Consider the following 20,000-nt stretch of genomic DNA (forward strand, 5'->3'; position numbering starts at 1 on the left):
TTTCTGTCCCCTGCAGGAGGAGCCGAGGTTGGGATCGACTCCTTTAGCCATGTTAGCGGCAACATGTAACAAGATAGGGAGTCCGAGCCCTTCACCGTCCGCCATTTCGGATAATTCCTCGTCATTCGGCAAAGGCTTCCACCCGTGGAAGAGAGCCGCCGCCGCCGCCGCCGCCGCCAGCAGCTGTAGTCTGGGCACCGGTCTGTCCGGTTTCGGGGTGTCCCGCAACGGCTGCGGCATCTCGGACTCCTTCGCCTCCAACGGCTCCACGGGCTCCAGCGCCTTCTCCCTCACGTCCGGCGCCTCGTCAGGCGCCGCGGCCCACTTCGGGAACGACTACTCCGTGTTCCAAGCCTCCGTGTCGAACGGTTCCCAAGAGTCGAGCCACCAGCCGGTGTTCATCTCCAAGGTGCACACGTCCGTGGACAGCCTGCAGGGCATCTACCCGAGGATGAGCGTGGCGCACCCGTACGAGTCCTGGTTCAAGTCGTCGCACCCCGGCATCCCCGCGGGGGAGGTGGGGACCACCGGGGCGTCCGCTTGGTGGGACGTGGGAGCCGGCTGGATCGACGTGCAGAACCCGAACGGAGCCGCGCTACAGACGTCGTTACATTCCGGTGGACTGCAGACGTCCTTACACTCTCCTCTGGGTGGATATAATTCTGATTATTCCACTTTAAGTCACTCTGCCTTTAGTACAAACCCCTCTCCGCACCTGTTGACCACCGGCCAGCACCTGATGGACGGCTTCAAGCCGGTCCTATCCTCCTATCCGGACACCAGCCCCTCTCCGTTAACAGGTGCAGGGGGCACCATGCTCTCAGGGGGTCCACCCGCCTCCTTAGCGGGGTCTCCGAGGTCATCCGCCCGGCGCTACTCGGGCAGAGCTACCTGCGACTGTCCGAACTGCCAGGAGGCGGAGAGACTCGGACCGGCGGGCGCCAGCCTCCGGAGGAAGGGCCTCCACAGCTGTCACATCCCGGGCTGCGGGAAGGTCTACGGCAAAACGTCTCACCTCAAGGCGCACTTGCGCTGGCACACCGGCGAGCGGCCGTTCGTGTGCAACTGGCTCTTTTGCGGCAAGCGCTTCACGCGTTCCGACGAGCTCCAGCGACACTTGCGCACGCACACCGGGGAGAAAAGGTTCGCCTGCCCGGTTTGCAACAAGCGGTTTATGCGAAGCGACCACCTGAGCAAGCACGTAAAGACTCACAGCGCCGGGGGGTCCGCCGGTTCAGGCTCCGGGGGGAGCGGAGGCAAGAGGGGGAGCGATACCGACAGCGAGCACAGCGCACCGGGGAGCCCGCCGTGCCACTCCCCTGACCTGTTGCACCCGGCAGAGACGAGCCAGGGCGTCGGCATGAACGGCCTCTAACTCACTTCATGTGTCAACCACAAGAGAAGTTTTGGTAAGGACATGGCAGTGGACATATTGTGTGCGTAATGCTCCAATTAAGAACATAGGCCGTTACATTTCTCAATAATACACACAGTTATGCACAATGTTTGTTATTAAACAAATCACCACTTTCAACATGGGCATGACAGTGAACAGTTTTGGTCTTTAATGGGACTACACTTTTTTTTTTTGTCAAGAAATGTGTCCTTTACATTTGTCAACAAGAGGGATTAGGTGTAAAATTTGCTAAGAAAAATATGTGTTTTGATAGAGACATGCACAATACTCCAAATTGGTCTGTATGTTTTTAAGTACCTTGCAATGGACACACTTTATGTATAGGCCTTCCCATTATTATATGTCGTTTAATAGGAATAAGGCCTATATTTTTTATTTGTTGATGGCTATAAAGTTATATTATTATATTACAGCATCATGCATTTTATGGGGGGTATAGGTTTTTTTTGTAATGATGGAGTAAACGTATTGACAAAAAAAGCACTGTAAAAATTCTATTGTAAATTCACAGTAAATTACTGGCTAATAAATTGCATTACTTTCACAGTAAACCACTGTGGCGTAAAATGCTGTGAAATATAAGGATACTGTAATTTTTACAGTCATTTGTTGTAAGGTACAGGAAACTTTGATTGCAGCGTTTACTGTGAAATAGTACTTTTAAATGCTGTGAGATCCTGGTAACTTTTTTATAGTGAGGCTCTTTTTTTTTTTTCAACAGCCAAAGTGTACTCAAATATTATTCAGAAACTAGGCCTAACACATTTGGTGGGTAAGGACTTACTTTTCAGTGTCATTTTCCCATAATTTAGATAATCCCTTTTTTTTTTTAAGAATTGGGAATTACAAAATGCTCCAAGTCATTTATTGAGAAAATATGCCAGTTTTTTGCAGAGTTTTGACTGCGGACACTACTGTCATTTACTGGTGAAATTAGGCCTATATCATATCTTGTTGTTCCACAATATAAATATCCCTTCAGGTGGAACATTGGTCAAAAGTTGTAGGAGCACTAAAAAAAAAAAAATACAATAAAAAACAAATAAATAAATAAATAAAAACATAGGACACCATTTATTTCCACGCCTTAATTTTTGGATGTGTTGTCACACATTATTGGTCATGGGCAAACTCTGGCACTTTATTACCTACACATATGGAATACATGGGAGTAAAATTACGTTTATAGTGATCATGTTGGAAATCTCACACACACACACACACACACACACACACACACACACACACACACACACACACACACACACACACACACACACACACACACACACACACACACACACACACACACACACACACACGCACACACACACACACACACAAGTTATAGTTCCTTAAATTACTGCAAACGTGTGCTGTACATATTGAAACGTGTAGGTTAGCGTATACGGCCTATGTCAAAAGGTGAGTAATGTATTTGTCCAGGAGACGATTTTGTATAGCTATTTCTAGTTGTATATGGATTCTAGTAAATATTTGAAAATATACGGAGATGTACTTGGATTTTTGCTTTGACATGATATGAAATGTATTTGTGGGGAGTTCTATTTAACCACGACGTTTCTTGTATGTAGGGGTCTATATCATTAGGCGCACTTTTGAACTTATTTGTAAGGTTTGGAAATGAGTTTCTGTTTACCCATTGTTGTTTTTTTGTATTATTTTATTTAAATAAGAAGCATGTTGTAAAGTGATTTTTATTTTACAGTGATAACTTTTTATGTTTCCTTCTGAGAATGGCTTTTTATATGAGCCATTCAATAAAGTCAAAATGGACTCAGAATCAGTTTGTTGAGTCAGTTAAATATTTTGGGGACCATGGAACAGAAATTATTTATTTTTGATTTTTAAAGCCACTATCAATATTTGTGAAAGACTATTTCTAAAAAAAATATATAGTTTTATGGAGGCCAACCACCCTGCGACATCATGGGCCTTTTTCCCCAAGTATCATTATTAAATTAAACCATAAAATATGAAGGGTAACAAAATAATACAAATAAAAAATTTAAATTATAGAAATAAATAATCTACACTGTATCAATATTTATTCTGCAACAGCATGACAATGCCTTCTTGTTAATGTCAGAGTACATGAGTGCGTTCAATAATTATATTACATGATGTAACGTCCTTCTCAATATTATTACAATATTCAAGACTATCCAAACGTGATTTTAGTTGTTATTTTGGTAAATTTTTGGGTTTTTTATGCAAAGTGAAAATTAGCTCAAATGAATTTTGCGTTTATTACAGATGACGCATATGTTGTTGTGATGAGTTTCGACAGAAAAATATGACCACGCTACCCTGTCAATATTTCCTAGACGTAACAATATTTGGGTGCATGGATCGGAGGAAATCTTTCAGGCAAATTAACTTGAAGTGAAGCGTGATTAAAACAATGTTTTCAGTAAAAGTATTGAAAAGCAAATTATAGTATATTATTTTGAAAATACATACCTTTTTAATTTATAGACCCATAATAACTCTGGAACTTTTTTGCACATGGAACTCTTAGGCACTGGTTTTTTTGCATGTGAAATAATGTCATTAATCTACAGCGATTAACAAAAAACGAAGATAATTTAGGGGAAAATAGGTTTTGTCGCACCACCATTAACCATAGCAACAATCAAACTGTCTGCCAATTGTTTTTACTTAATATAATTTAATTGAAAGGGACAAGCGGTAGAAAATGGATGGATGGGTGTTTTAAATCCTTCAAGATGAATGAATAATCCTTAACTTTGGTATATGACTCGTTTTAATACAGTGCAATCTTTTAGCGCCCTCTCGTGTTAACACTATTGACTGGCATACAGTTTAATTAATTTAATATGGAATTATTTATATATAGGTAACATTTTTTATATGAGATACTGATTTTATTTTATGTATTAGCTGTAAAATTATTCATCAAATGCGCACAGACTCACTCCCCTTCATCTTTCTTCGTGCTCATCCAATCACCAGCCAGGAATTATTCACATCTCACAGACAGTTGGAAATAATAGAACTATTTTCAAAAATGCTCATGTCTCCCGATTTTTCAGTTATCGTTTACATTTGACTAATTGTACACCTTTTTAGCACTGCAATCAGTGGTTTCTGTTTTTAAAAAGTGCTATGCAAATAAACTTGGCTTGGCTTAACACAAAATTAACTAATTTGCAATGCTTACAGAAAGATGTCTTCATCATGGGCATCAACTTTTCATGAAGAAAAAATCCACACCTCCGTAAAACTGTTAAAAGAGAAACATACGTTTTTAATTGTGTTAAAGTGTACTGTCATTTAATTTGAACATTTTTACACAAGGTAGAAAACAGATACCATAAATTATCACATAAACACCATGTGTAAAATTTCAAATTAGTGTTCCATGGGTTGTGAACATTGGACCACAGATGTGGCTGTATGCAACCTCCTGGTGTGGTTTGTATTTACTCCACAGATGGCAGTAGCTGCACCAGCATCCAACAGCTTTGTTTCGGCACGTGCTATAAATTTCACTTTCCTAAAAGAGGCCACTTCACAGTAGGGGAAGAGTAGAGCCACGGTAACCACCAATCATGGATGAAGAACAACAGCCCCACAAACAAAGTGTTGTCAGCCAAACTTGACCCAATCAACACTGTAAAAACTGTTGCCTAGATCTAACTCAATAAAAATAAGGCAACATTTTCCAAGCAATTTTTGTTAGTTTAGTCAACTAATTGGTATTTTGAGTAAGTAGAACTTAATAATATGCATTTCGATTTATGCAAAAAGATTAAGTTGCGTTTACAGAAAAAGCCAAGAAATTGAGTAAAATCAATGTAAAAAAACATCAGCATGTTAAACACACAAGACTTAATTAAAATAAGTAACATTTAAATGAAAAAATAATTGTTGTACTCAATTTTATTAATTTTGACCAACTTACCCTTTCTTTGTTTTGAAAATGGAAACTGCTTAAAATAATTACTTAGAATAATAATAAAAAAAATCAAGACATATCAAATTCCAACCTTTATTAAATCATTACCATATAAAAAACAGTGGCAATGAGCAGGACAGTATGAACAGTCAACATCCATATTATACAAGAATGCATGACCTCAACTTTTTAAAGTGCTGTATAGAACACCTTCACAGTAGTTTTCATTTTTTTAACCGTATACATATTAAAACATTTTCACAAGCCATATCCAAACCTGTCAATAAGCTGGACAGTATTAACAGTCAAGAACATCAGTATTTAGTGCATAAAAGAATGCATGACCTCAGCATCTCAAGTTTTACTTAGAACATTCACAGTACAGTTTCTTGCTAAAACAATTTAACATTAAGATTATCTGTACTTCTGTAACAATTCACAAGCAGAATACCTTCACTGTAGTGTCTTTCAGTGTGTATATTTTGAAACATTTTAACTTAAACAACTCACAGATCCCTCCTTCTGACCAGCTGGAGCTTCACAGTGGGGCAATTTAGTGTGTATAAAACATTAAAAAAAACTTAATTTACACACCAGAAACGATGACCTGGAGCTTTGTATAAAACCTGAACAGGACAAACCGTTACAACATTCTGAAGAATTCCACTCAATGAACAATGTATAATGATTTTGAACAGACACAAGAAAATAGCTGTTCAAAAGTGCAAGCTAAAAGTCATGGCTCACTGCCTAAGCTAGAAGCTTGTTTTTGAGAGTCATGAATTTGGGGTTTGGTTTTGGGCGCAGTGTGTCAAGTCCCACAAAAAGTCTTTGAAACACCTCAAATGTTTTGGAAAGTTTGGATGGATACTCAAGATTAAGTGCATACGTCAACCCCAGAAGTAGGCAGCATGCTTTGGCCAGGTTTCCAAGATGAGTAAGGACTGGTACTCCCTCAATGATGATTCCTACTGCATTTGGCTCACGACAGATGTCGATGCTCATATTCTTAATTTCCAGGTCCTCATGAACAGCGGTCTCTGCAGTTCCCTTTGAGATACAAAAACAGTAATTAAAAAAACAAACATCTAATTTTATATTTACAGTAATATAAGTTGTGTGATTTAATTCAGATAATGATTACTTTTGTGAGGACCATTTTGAAAACTTTTGAATTCTAATTTGAGATCTTGTACATTAAACTTGGTACAATAGATGCATTTCCAGCCACATGTTTTTTATTGGCATTTCTAATTTGCATATAAAAAACCTGAATAGAACCACCAGAAATTAAAACAAACAGTAATGTTATATATATATATATATATATATATATAAATATATATATATATATATATATATATAAAATAAATATATATATATATATATATGAGTAAATGTTTTAATGCTGGTTTAAGGGGAGTATTTTTTGTTTGCATTGTTTTTTTAGGGCAAACAGAAACACAAGACAGAAAGGCATCACTCTGTGGTGCTATGCTAATTGGCTATCCTGGGGCTCTTGCCAACTAGCTGCATGCTCAACCTCCACCTGACAACTGCTGGTTCAGTCAGATCACATAAAAGTAAACCCAATTTAAGCTTGTACATCAGACTGATCCAAACCTGCTTTTAAACAATACTTACAGTAGTCAGAGATTAGCTCCTGTCCACTCTCTCCCATGTACTCTATGAGCCATCTCACAGTCACATCTCTCTTCTTCACTGCAGAGGCACTTGGGTCCTAAAGTTAAGAGAAGAATAATAAATAAATGAATTTTGTAGGCAATTTTAGTCCAAATCTGTGATACCGTTATTAGAGCATGATTACAGATTCAGTACAAACTTTTAAACCACTTTTAACCCACCTGTGTCAGTTCCATCAACAAGTTCTTGATGCGCTGCAGTCACTCCTCCTTTTGCACTGAAGAGCTCCAGGAGTTTTGGCGTGTACCTGTCCAGTTGGGACATAAATGTTGATTCCAGTGGAACAGCAGTGCACCTTCGGAACGCTTCATTAATCTGTAAGCAAATGTTGACCGTTACTGATATTAAGGGTATGAGTATACATTTTCAGGCAAAAAGTGAGTCTAGTATGTCATGTCCAAGTCACAATGGAAACTTGGTCAGGAAAAATAGAACGATAATAGAATGGAATAGAAGATATTCTACGAGTCGGTGGTGACAGGCGCCTTCTTGTACGCCATGTCCTGCTGGGGCAGCGGGCTGAGAGCGAGGGACGCAAACAGACTGGACAAGTTGGTAGAGAAGGCCAGTAGTAACGTGGTGGGAGTGGAGCTAGACTCTCTGGCGGTGGTGTCAGAGAGGAGAAGTCTAGCATCTTGACAGATGAGAGCAAAGGGATGTATAAGAGCATGGGCAACCTACATGAATGCAAGGCAAGGAATGGCTGTGTCCAAAGGTCCCATGGTGCAGTCTGTAATGCTTTAAAATGTCACTCTTGGTTGGTACAACAGTGCTGCACAACTTACAGGGCCATCCCATCTGTCATTGGAGAGAGAACAAAAAAGACAAGTTATGGTTCATGTCTAACCTCTTGGATATATAAGCTTGATGAGAGCCCTTTATATCTGTTTTTTTACACCCTAATATACTCATTTGCAGAATTTCGTCTAGATTTTTTTGTAGCCACGGTGGTCTAAGTTGGTAACCTAGCAACAGTAGCAGGGTCCGGTGGCATGCCCCCACGGAAGAAAAATGTGAAAATGTACCCTTTAAATGGTGACTACTAGTGAGATTTTTTGGGGGGGGGGGGGGGGGGGGGGGGGGGGGGGGGGGTGTTGAGATTGAGACTTACACAATGAGTGTTATTCTTACAAGAGTAGCGTTTTGCCTAGGAGTGTGCATGGACAGCAGGTCTGAGGGGGCTTCAGATAGCTATGTCAAGTGTATCTAGCTAGCTGCTAGCAACTTTGAATGCAAGCTAGTTAAGCAGCTTTAATGTGGCTGCTTATAAACTGAAGAATAAAATATTAAACTACCACGCAAAGAAAACGCTAATTATAAACTTCACAGCTATAAACAATGTTTGGTTGAAGAGCACATTCGAAATGGAGGTCGGCGGGAAAAGTAGTAAACTAAATATAACATTGAACCATGCTTTTGAAAATGTATACATTTAAATCCTGGCAAATACTGACTTTTAACAATATAAATTGTTACTTACATGAGTTCGGTAAAGTGTTTTCCTTGGGCTCTGTGAAGAAACGTGTCTGGGCTTGTTCTTCCACAGCTGCATGCAGGTGGGCGGGTCCTGACGTTTTAGGTCTGATATAACCCTTTGAACTGAGTTTTGCTAAATCAATTTATTTTGGAAGTCCAATAAAATTAATTTTATCACATAAAAAAGTAAGTTACGAAAATATTCACACTTTTTACTTATAGATAACTCAAAAACTCTAAAAATAAAAATAAATTGATTTATTGGAATAAATATACTTTTAAAAATAAAGTAGAATGGACAATACCACTGAAAGAGTTTTTACAGTGAACTCTTTAATGAACAATACCATCACACTTGTGCTGAAATCCAACTATGTTGAGCAGAAAATCAGACTTGTTTCAACACTTGTGCTAAATGGACTATAAGAACTATATCACTGGCCAGCCAGCTCCATGATGATCTTTAGATATATAGGCTGAAGGCAATTAAATAGGAGGTCAATCAAAACAAGTCACAGTCTTTGCATTAACTCTGACAGGGTTCCCGTTGTATATATTCTTAGTTTGGACTCAAATTGGTGACATGTAGAGAAAAAAGTAAAACAAGTTTTAAAAACAACTTTTGACTTTTGAGAGTACTTCTTAAACTATAAAGAGACGATCATATGCAATCAGCAACGCCTACTACCAGGTGCGTTACAGAATTCTGAGCCCCCGTACACAAAACTACAGAAAGGCCCCCAATTCCACCATAGACCCAACATCGCCGCCACATACACACATACTTGGTATGGTTATATGAAATAAAAAACAAATCATTGCATGAATTTTGTTTAAACCATCTTTTTAAGATTTCCAAAACCTTAATTCGGGTTTTGATTTCAAAAGATGGTATTAACATATTTAGATTGGTGGTTCTTTTAACCATAGGGCCGGGACCCTAGAGGGCCGCCAAAAAATATCTGTTTCTCAGCTCTGGTTCTTACGGCTTTATGGGTTCTCACTTGTAATACACTTTTCCACCACTTGAGGCACTAATGACAATATCAAACAAACAGAAGAACTTCGGAGCTAAAGTCATAAAAGTTTCCCAAGCGCAAAAATTATGACTAAAGTGGTGAAGCTGTATTTTTAATTGCACATACATTTTTTAAGAAACATATATATATATATATATATATATATATTTTTTTTTAGTTAGAATGTATTTATTTTAGTATGTAAGTTTATTTTTTATCAGTTTTTATAAGTCCTTTTCTATGTAGTATATATGGTTAGTATTTAGTTTGGTAATCAGCCTGACCTAAGCTTTGATCATATTTTTTTGTGATTAACACATGCTTTCATATCATTTGACAAGGTTTAAGTGGGTTAAATATAATTATTGATTACGATTGAACCCAAGAATAAGATTACTAATTCAGTGTTAATATTTGAGTGGGCCCTGGACCCCTCTGTGGTGGAAAAGTTGGGCCCCGAGGTCAAAAAGGTTAAGAACCCCTGATCTAATAATTATGAAACAAAATTGAGGCCTGTGTTAGCATTCGTCTGTCTGCTACTTTTCAGGCAACTTTTTTTAAGTTAATTTTTTTCCACAAAAAATGTATATACATACATATATATACAAACATACATACATAGATACATACATACATACATATATATATATATTTATACAATATATAAATATATATATATACAATATATAAATATATATATATATACAATATATAAATATATATATATGTATATATACACACATATACACATATATATATATATATATATATATATATATATATATATATATATATATATATATATATATATATATATATATATATATATATATACAGTAACCAGAATATGAATGTAAATGTAACCTGTAATTATTCACTTAAATTATTACACAACTGTCAGGTTTTTCTTCATTTCAGAGATCTGATTCATGTATGATTATTATCAGTGGGTCATTATCACTATATTATTATTAGTGCATCTACTGAAAGCCTCCCCTGTCAATAAAATCAAGAGAAGTCTGTATCTAACTTTAATCGAGGGTCATTGAATGCACTACAGTTATGGGCAATGAGATGCCAAAGTACACTGTAAAAACACTTGCACAGGTATAGTTTATTGAACTTAATTTTGTGAACCGGTTTTTGTAATTGCAAATTAAGTTGATAGATTTTTTGTGACTATTTCAGTTTCGGTTCCCTCTGGCTACTCTGGCTTCCTCCCACCTCCAAAGACATGCACCTGGTGACATACTGATTGGCAACACTAAATGGGCCCTAGTGTGTGAATGTGAGTGTGAATGTTGTCGGTCTATCTGTGTTGGCCCTGCGATGAGATGGCGACTTGTCCAGGGTGTACCCCGCCTTCCGCCCAAGTGCTGCTGGGATAGACTTCAGCACCCCCGCGACCCCGAGTGGGACAAGCGGTAGAAAATGGATGGATAGTCAAAATGTCTAGGTTTTTTTTTTAACAATTTTTTGTTCTTTTAAACACTTTACAACACAAAATAGCTTTTCTTGAATCTCTGCATAAATTAATTTGAACAAATTCAATTGCATTGCTTAAAAACTGTGTCAAGGCCTTGGAACAAGAGCTTGTAACCTCAGCGACTAATCACGTCGAAGAAGACAACAGGAAACACACATGATGCTATGTTTGAACACAAACCTCGACGGACCGTCCCTGTGGTGAGGAAAACCGACTATCAAAGGTTTGTCCTCTTAAATATTCAATTCACACCGTCTGTGTTGTGTTACTGCTTTACCTAGTATAGTACTACATTTATATTGGGGCTTGCTGGTTGGTTTAGGCCAGTGCTTCTCAAATATTTTCTGTTAAGAAGAAAAAATGTTTCGCCGCCCCACTCTCCACCATGACTTTAAATAGTATAATATAATGTGTATATAATATTGTTAGAACTATACCTCTCTATGACAATGTAAGCTTATTAACATTAAAGGACACAACACACTGGTCTTTCCTCGTCTCGCACCGTGGTTACAGTGAAGCCAAGTGCTACATTTGCTTCATCATGAACCATTTTTTTTCAATTCTACTTAATTTTGTTTCATCTTTAACTTGTTATCAACTTAATAGTTTTAAAAAATTTTAAAAAAAACCTATAAGTTCACAAAGCTTGTAAAAATGTATTGAAAAATGTTGTGCCAATTTTTTAAAGTTGCATCAAAGTAACATTTTGATTTAGGTGTAGTGTACTTCCCTTGCCTCCAACAACAACCGCAATGGTTCCCGACAAAGTGAGGCAAAGATAAAGTGGAACTAATCTAATTAAAACAACATGTCATAACACGGACAGATAGTTCTAGCTATAGTTGGTGGTAAAATTAGTTTTTCCTATATTCTTTATGAAATACTATGAAAACCATAAGGACATATTTGGAATGAAATGAAGGGTAGAGAAAGCCCACCACCATGTGGCCAAAAACTATAATTACATTATTGTGTTGAGCAATAGTTCCAACTTGAAAACTATGAAATGTCTTCAAGACTATAATATGATCACATCTAGCATAAACTATTACAATAATCACAAAAGTGAAAGAAATTATGGTTTCTATAGTAAATATTTGGAAAAAAATATGTTGCTGTACACATTCTGTAGTTTAAGCAACACAATACTGTAAACACGATATATTAAACTGGTGTCAATGAAGCAGGATATGAACACATAATCAGGGTTATGACGGAATGTAAAGCATTCAGAGCACTGGGCCTACTCAAAAGTGCATTGATAGCAAAACTGAGTAAAAATGAATAAAAACAATTTTCCACTGCAAACAAGTTCGAGCACTTTTTGCCTTAAAAAATGTAAAATACACCTTGTCTTTGACTTCAGAGTTATTTTTTCTGCCCTTCAACATTTCTGACACCATGCGTCAGCGGTGCTGCTTATCTCTACAGTCGAAACCGCCACTCGGTTTCAGGTATTGTCACATCTCGTGTAAACACAACGTTGCATTGTGGGAGTTGTAGTGTTTTACGGCAACGCCATCTTCCGCGGAGCTGGTTCGTCACACCAAGGGGTGATACTGCACGTTTAAGTCAGGTATTGTAGATACTGACACTAATACACATTATTTTCACACTTTTCTAAAACGGTCTTTAATGTGTTGATTGTGATTGTAATGAGAGTAAAAACAAAATATTTTATATAATAACATTTATTTGTGAACAATTTAACAATATATTGTAAAATGCAACTGCGCAGTATACGATAGTGTACAAATATCAAATATAAATACATTTATTTCATTTCTGTGTATACCAAGTTTTTTTTTTTTGTAAAACTGTAAATTGCCAAACCAAAAAATGTATACAAATATATACAATATTTTACAGAACAAATAATATTGTTGAAACAACCCAGGATAGTAATTAATTTGACCCAGTATTTGGGTTGAATATTTAACCCAGCAGGTTGAATGAAATAGACCAAACCAAATTGGTGGGTTAAATCAACTAATGTTGGGATTACTCAAATTGGGTAATCTTTTTAACTGAGCAGTTTTAAGTGTATGTATTTTTTTATTTTTTTTTGGGCCTGTCCAGCTACTCAGACAAATCATATTGTTGATGTAGATGCCCATATCGGCTGCACAAATGTACTTTATAAAAGTGTGATACTTCTCTTGTTGCCTTATTTGTATTTGTCTTTATTAAATTCCATCCATCCATCCATTTTCTACCGCTTGTCCCTTTTGGGGTCGCTGGAGCCTATCTCAGCTACAATCGGGCGGAAGGTGGGGTACACCCTGGACAAGTCGCCACCTCATCGCAGGGCTTTATTAAATTGATTTATATTATTATTTGGTGCAGCCGGGCCAGAGCAGGAGGGGCTAGAAAGAGGAAAAAAAGGAAGACAGAGGGGGGAATTGCAGGGTGATACATTTTAATTTCCCCTCAGGGATTAATAAAATATTTCTGATTCTGATAAGACAGGGAGACAACAACAACAGCAAACACAACAATAACATTAACAACAACAACAGAACAACATCAGCAAATAGGATATGTACAAATATGAGGGTAAAAGTGATAGCAAAGAAGCAGTTAGTGAAATAAATAATAATACAGAGATGACAATGAACATTATTACACTACAAATGGAGCAATACAAATATCGATAAAAATAGCACAATTGATCATGAATAATAACAACTATTACCTCGATTATCAACAATACAATTGTTCAAATACAACAATACATATATTTAGACTTAAACTTCCTTTTTATTGTCATTCAAATTTGAACTTTACAGCACAGATAAGAACAAAATTTCGTTACATAAGCTCATGGTAGTGCAGGATAAAAAAGCAATAAGGTGCATAAATAAATAAATAAATATATGTAAATAATAAATACATATATATATATATATATATATATATATATATATATATATATATATATATATATATATATATATATATATATATATATATATATATATATATAAAATAAATAAATATATATATATAAATAAATAAATAGATTACTGTGCAGATAAATATATTGCACTTTTTCACATGCGTCCACGTTTATGGATGTATGTTATATTGTCTTTTTTATTCCAGCGAGTTAATCCATTTTGGGGGGAGTTGAGGGGATAATTTAATTTAATTATGATGCGTTCAGAGTCTTACGGCCTGAGGGAAGAAGCTGTTACAGAACCTGGAGGTTCTGCTTCGGAGGCTGCGGAACCTCTTTCTAGAGTCCAGCAGTGAAAACAGTCCTTGGTGGGGGTGGGAGGAGTCTTTGCAGATTTTCTGAGCCCTGGTCAGGCAGCGGCTTTTTGCGATCTCCTGGATAGGAGGAAGAGGAGTCCTGATGATCTTTTCCGCCGTCCTCACCACTCTCTGGAGAGACTACCAGTCTGAGGCACTGCGAGCTCCAGTCCAGACAGAGATGCTGTTGGTCAGCAGGCTCTCGATAGTGCCTCTGTAGAATGTGGTGAGAATGGGGGGAGGGAGCTGTGCTCTTTTCATCCGACGCAAAAAGTACATGCGCTGCTGAGCTCTTTTTACAAGAGCTCCGGTGTGTAATGTATGTAACGGTAACTTGAAATACAAAAGAAAGCAGATAAATGGAGGGGAAGAGAGAGAAGCCCACTAAATTAACTTTGTAGATTGTTATGGTGACAATAGGTTAAGCTTTGTCAATGTGCCATGTGTTACCCAGTTTCCCGTAGGGCAAGAACGTTAATATATGTTTGATGAAACGTGATTATATGCATGAGTATATGTATACTTGTATATGTACAGTGTGTGAAATGTAAAATAACTTAACAAATGCAAAAACGATGTTTAGCTCTCATTTAAATCTTTTGACTTTTTGCCACAAAAGACAACAGAAAACATGTAAATATTTGTAAATGTAAAATAAAATATAAAAGAATACCGCACAAATATCACTTTTGTATCGATCAGACAATGATACCACTTTGGTATCGATACAACCAATACTATGAACGGTCCGCCCACCCTCACTTCAAACTCAGTCCCAACATGCTCGGTGAGTGAGCACACAGCGGCAATGCGAGCAAGAGGACACATCTTCAGAAACAAAGTGTCAAATGTCTCTTTCCCTGACAGTGTGCCTGGACAGAACTACAAACATCTCATGCCATTGGTGAGAGCTGGTTTTGATCGAATTCTATCGTTTTTTTATACTTCTATTTGTAACCATAAGAAGTGAGCGTCAGTGTACTTAAGGGGTCATTAATGTGTAACAACTACACAAACACACCTGTTGTGACAGTGATACTGGTGTCCATTGCAGCTCTACTTTTGTCCATTTGAAATACATATGTGCTGCTCAGGTATGAACTAAGATAGTGATATATATATACAGTATATTTCAAGCATGTTACAATTACAAGTATTAAATCAGACAGATTTATGGTATACACACTTGTCAGACAAGAGGCATAGAGAGAACTGTCTTATACACCTGACAAGACCAACCTGTTTTTGTGCACTGGCGTAAAAAAACATCGTCAATGACTGAGTCACTGTGACAAGCTATGAATGAGACCGAATCTGTTTTACTCTAACTAGTGACAGATTGAAGGCTCAGGCCTTTATTCTACTTGGGTACTGTTTCCGTGCAAGACAGACAGAGGCTCACTATACTGAAAAATAAAACAATAACTTAAAAAAAAACAACAACTTAAAGAGTAGCGTGGGTGTGTTGTTAAATTGTATGTCACCACTCTTAGACATGTAGTATCTTTAGGGCCATAGCTGACCGGTGGAGTGAAGTTGTGAGTAATCAAAAACATTCTTTAACAAATTAGATATGCAAACCTTATCTTTTTTTTTACTATTTATTCTCTGGTCTAATTTGTATTCTATATTCATATTTACTTAAGTTAATTACATAGCATTATCTATCCTACTTAATGAATAGGTTAGGTTAGTTTTGTATATGTTTAATTGGCTCAAATAAATGAATGAATCTAATCCGCTGTCCACAAAACTGAATTTTTACATGCAATATAATATAATTAATTCATTAATGATAAACTCTTAGATTATTATTACACATTATACTAATTGGATTTGTCGTTTATAACTCAAACCTAAAATGAGAGAATTCTTTAACAACATGCAATTCGATTCCGATTCTTGGAGTAACGATTGCATTCGGAATCAATTCTCGATTCAACACGATTCTGACGGTAGAAGAGAAAGTCAAACACAAATACGAATAGACGGAGTAGATATTGAAAGGGTAAAAGAAAACACATTTTTGGGTGTAATAATAGATGACAAAATGAAATTAACATCTCATGTAAAAATATACAACATAAAGTAGCAAGAAACACGTCAATAATGAATAAAGCAAAACATGTTTTAGACCAAAAATCACTTCATATTCTTTACTGCTCGCTAGTGTTACCATATCTGAGTTATTGTGCAGAAATATGGGGAAAATACTACAAATGTGCGCTTCATTCACTAACTTAGAATAATACCTAATGCTGGATATAGAGAACAAACAAACCCTTTATTTATTGAATCAAAAATATTGAAATTCAACGATTTAGTGCATCTGCAAACAGCTAAAATTATGTGCAAGGCAAACTACAACCTGCTACCCAAGAATGTACAACAATTCTTCTCAACAAAAGAGGAGAACTATAACCTTAGAGGAAAATCTAATTTAAAAAATTTGTATGCCCGGACAACACTTTAAACCTTTAGCACATCCGTTTGTGGAATTAAATTATGGAATGGATTAATCAAAGAAATCAAACAAAGCACCAGGATTATTTAGTTTAAGAGACTGTTCAAACTACAAGTGTTCACAGAGTACACATAACAAGAATTATGATGAACATCTTGAACACTTTTTTTTTTTTTTTTTGAGATAAAGATTATTTATGTATTTAATATTTGCTTACTTACTATGGTATATTATTTATGTATTATTTAGTCAATGTTGTGTTATAGAGAACATGGAAATGGGATAAAAATTGCTAAAATATGAAAAGGGGTAGGATTAAATAAGCTCAGGTTCTTCCTACTCCTTTTCGGACGTGCTGTAATGAAACAACCGGAAATATGTGATGCATTATATTGTATCGCATGCATGTTTGAAATAAACTGAAACTGAACTGAACTGAACTGAATTCTCGATTCAACACAATTCTTGATTCAAACCGACTCTCGCAATATAATATTTGGTATAATAATAATAATAACCTTTTTAAAACAGGTTAAAAAAGCCCCTGGCGCATGATGTATTCGCGCAGCAATTAAGCACGAAGATGGCCTAAAAAAACATTTCAAAAAATTGTTTTGTAATATTTTTTTATAGATTTAAAAAATTATTATGAATTGATTTAAAATCGTATAAAAAATAATCACGATTGAGATTGCGCACCCTGAGTATTTACTGAAACATTTTGGACACCTCCATTCTGTATTAACACGGTTGTGGTTAGATAATTGTATACACTCGTCACGGACATAAATGTTATATTAATTTTGTGCTACTTAAGCTGTATTTGAACAGTATTTTTTCTGGGTGGAATGATTATACAGCGCACTTGTTCATTAACTGAAGCTTTGGGTGCAATTGGTGTTGATTGAGGATTTTCTCTACTGGCCTGGCACTAATTAGATTACTCAGCTGTTATTCTTCTTTTGTAGACCACGTACGAGGGACTTTTAGAGACCGTATAATTGAATAAGAGTCTGAATTGGAACATTTACAATATTCAGTTTTTAGGTCTTAGGGCAGTAAACAACAAAACAAATCTGTTTTTGCTGCTTGACTCTCTTCCAGAACTAAGGGAAAACTTTCAAGATAATATGCTGTAGTCTTTAACATTACAGATGAAAATATGGCAGCTGGAAGAGCAAACTGCTTTCCTCGTGCGGGGAGTCTCTTGCGAAGTAGGTCAGAGGGTACACTGATTGATCTGGATGAAAATACGTTGAGTGGTGAAATTCCGAAAGGTAAAAGTAATCCTCTAAATTGTAAGCAATACTATCAGAAATGGTTTATAAAGATGAGTTACTGACATGTGACTTTTTTAATAGGTGGAAAGGCGTCTCAAGTGAAAGAGAAGCATAAGTCAACAAAAAACCCCTTTTGGAGCAAGCTGTCGGAATCAAACCCTTTCTTAGAGGACATTGTACACACCAACAAAGAGAAGCTTATTTCCAACGCAACCAATACATTCTCAAGTACTGCAAACCACCTGCAAACAGACAATACAGACAGCATTAGCACATCCTCAGATGAAGGCAACTACCTGGAAAAGAAAAACAAAGCTAACAACAGATCTGGGAGATGGAGGAGTGCCACAGACATTCTTGATGAATTTGAGAGAAAAGTGCCAAAGAGGGTAAACAGCTTCAGACCACCCCAGACCGTCCTACACCCTGATTTCGAGTGGCTAAAAAATGACAGAGAAGCCTATAAGATGGCCTGGCTGAGCCACAGGCAGTTAACCCGCTCATGCCTGGACCTAAACCTTATGAGCCAAAGTCCTGGATGGGCTCAGACACAGGCTACAGACTTTCAGGTCATCTGCAAGATTGGCAATGCTGGAGGCTCAGTTCGGCTACCAGACTCTGACATTACTATCAATTTCCCAGAAGGCCTTGTTCCTCCTGGTGAAATACAGGAAGTAACACTGAAGGCAATGCTTGACCCTCCTCCTGGACTCAATAACAACTACACAACAACTATCAGTCCACTCCTGGAAGTAGTGCTAAGCAATATCAACACACAGGGTACGATCTCCTTAAGGATTAAGCTGTCTGGAGAGGTGCGAAGTGACCCGATTAGTCAGGGTTTCACCACAGTGTTTGGCCTTATGTCTAGCAAAAGAGAGGGTCCTTATATCAGTGTAGATAATTGTGATGTTTTAAAAAACACAATGCACATGAAGGTCCAGCACCTGAAGACACATTTTTATGTGATAGCAGTCGCTGAAGCCTCTGCCATTCAGTCTCCTGCTACATCAGTCTGGGATTACCTTCACCGCCAAATCACAATTGCCGTTTATGGACCCAGGTACATCCATCCAACTTTTAAGGTTGTTATAGTTGTGTGCTGTCACGAAGAAGTACCGCCAAAGCTTCCCTTTTCAGATATTTGTAGAGGAAACAAGCATCTGCCGCCACTGGTGCTGCAGCTGTGGGGAATGCATCGCCTTAGGAATGACAACCTACATGACTTGTTTATCACCGTTAGCCTCACAGGCTCTTCGTTTCAAATCCGACATGAGGACAAGGTGAAAGAAGTGAGGCAAAGCAAACTCAAATTAGGGACAGTGCTGCATTTACCAGTGGCCTTATCTTGCGCGAACAACAAAGACATGAGTGCTTTTCAGGTAGATCTGCAAGTGGCAGAGTTGAGGTCTTCAACTGTTGCTGTTTTCCAAGTCCCTTCTCCTCCTGTGGCACCAATTAGATGTGACAAGCGCATTTCAAAGAAGATAAGTCAAAACAAAGAAGTTGAAATGCCAAGGAACTCCTCTATTCGCGAAGAAAAAAATCCAGATATTTCCAAATTTAAAGACAGACCTGTGAACATAAAATGGTATGGTGTTGCTCTAAAGTCAGTTCTCCGTCAGCCACGTGTAGACTACCTACTGGAGTACTTCAAGGGAGACACAGTGGGTCTCTTATCAAAGCAGACCGTTAGATCTGTGGGAAATTCAAAAGCGAAGGAGTGGTATATTGGATTCCTCAGGGGCAGGACTGGTTTAATCCACTGCAAAAACGTCAAGCTCATTACAGCTGATCAAGTGATTGACTTTACCGGTATTCAAGTGACCACAGAGGTGCTTCTGGAAAACATGACACTGCCCTTCAAGAAGCTTACATACATGTACTCTGCTATTCAAACGCTGGTCACAGAACACGTGACAAACTGGAGAAGTTTTGCGGATGTATTAGGGT

At 37.4% G+C, this 20,000-nt stretch overlaps 2 protein-coding genes and 1 long non-coding RNA gene across 5 annotated transcripts in view; 2 read left to right on the forward strand and 1 right to left on the reverse strand.

Annotated features, from left to right (window-relative positions):
• The window catches only part of sp8b (sp8 transcription factor b), a 3,365-nt gene extending 358 nt beyond the window's left edge, over nucleotides 1–3,007 (forward strand). For both annotated transcript variants that reach the window (XM_061945450.1, XM_061945459.1), the window contains exon 2: nucleotides 17–3,007. In XM_061945450.1, coding sequence (XP_061801434.1) covers nucleotides 17–1,375 — 1,359 coding nt within the window. In that variant the 3' untranslated portion in view covers nucleotides 1,376–3,007. The remainder of the gene's footprint in view (nucleotides 1–16) is intronic.
• Nucleotides 3,008–5,563: 2,556 nt separating this feature from the next.
• LOC133592800 (uncharacterized) lies at nucleotides 5,564–8,607 on the reverse strand. Its single transcript, XR_009814556.2, has 5 exons — nucleotides 8,545–8,607; nucleotides 7,746–7,862; nucleotides 7,226–7,379; nucleotides 7,005–7,101; nucleotides 5,564–6,410 (listed from the first exon to the last, which is right to left on the reverse strand). It is a non-coding gene; the product is annotated as an uncharacterized lncRNA (long non-coding RNA).
• Nucleotides 8,608–10,845: 2,238 nt separating this feature from the next.
• Nucleotides 10,846–20,000, forward strand: part of macc1 (MET transcriptional regulator MACC1) — a 10,969-nt gene continuing 1,814 nt past the window's right edge. The window contains exons 1-3 of one of the 2 annotated variants that reach the window (XM_061953094.1): nucleotides 10,846–11,268; nucleotides 17,922–18,044; nucleotides 18,129–20,000. The exon at nucleotides 18,129–20,000 is cut by the window's right edge and continues 140 nt beyond it. In XM_061953094.1, the coding sequence (XP_061809078.1) occupies nucleotides 17,930–18,044; nucleotides 18,129–20,000 (1,987 nt within the window). In that variant the 5' untranslated portion in view covers nucleotides 10,846–11,268; nucleotides 17,922–17,929. Of the gene's footprint in view, nucleotides 11,269–15,079; nucleotides 15,208–17,921; nucleotides 18,045–18,128 lie in introns of those variants that run through there. The other variant, XM_061953102.1, reaches the window with a different exon arrangement.

This window comes from Nerophis lumbriciformis, linkage group LG04 (genome assembly GCF_033978685.3).
Source record: "Nerophis lumbriciformis linkage group LG04, RoL_Nlum_v2.1, whole genome shotgun sequence".
NCBI classification, from domain to species: domain Eukaryota; kingdom Metazoa; phylum Chordata; class Actinopteri; order Syngnathiformes; family Syngnathidae; genus Nerophis; species Nerophis lumbriciformis.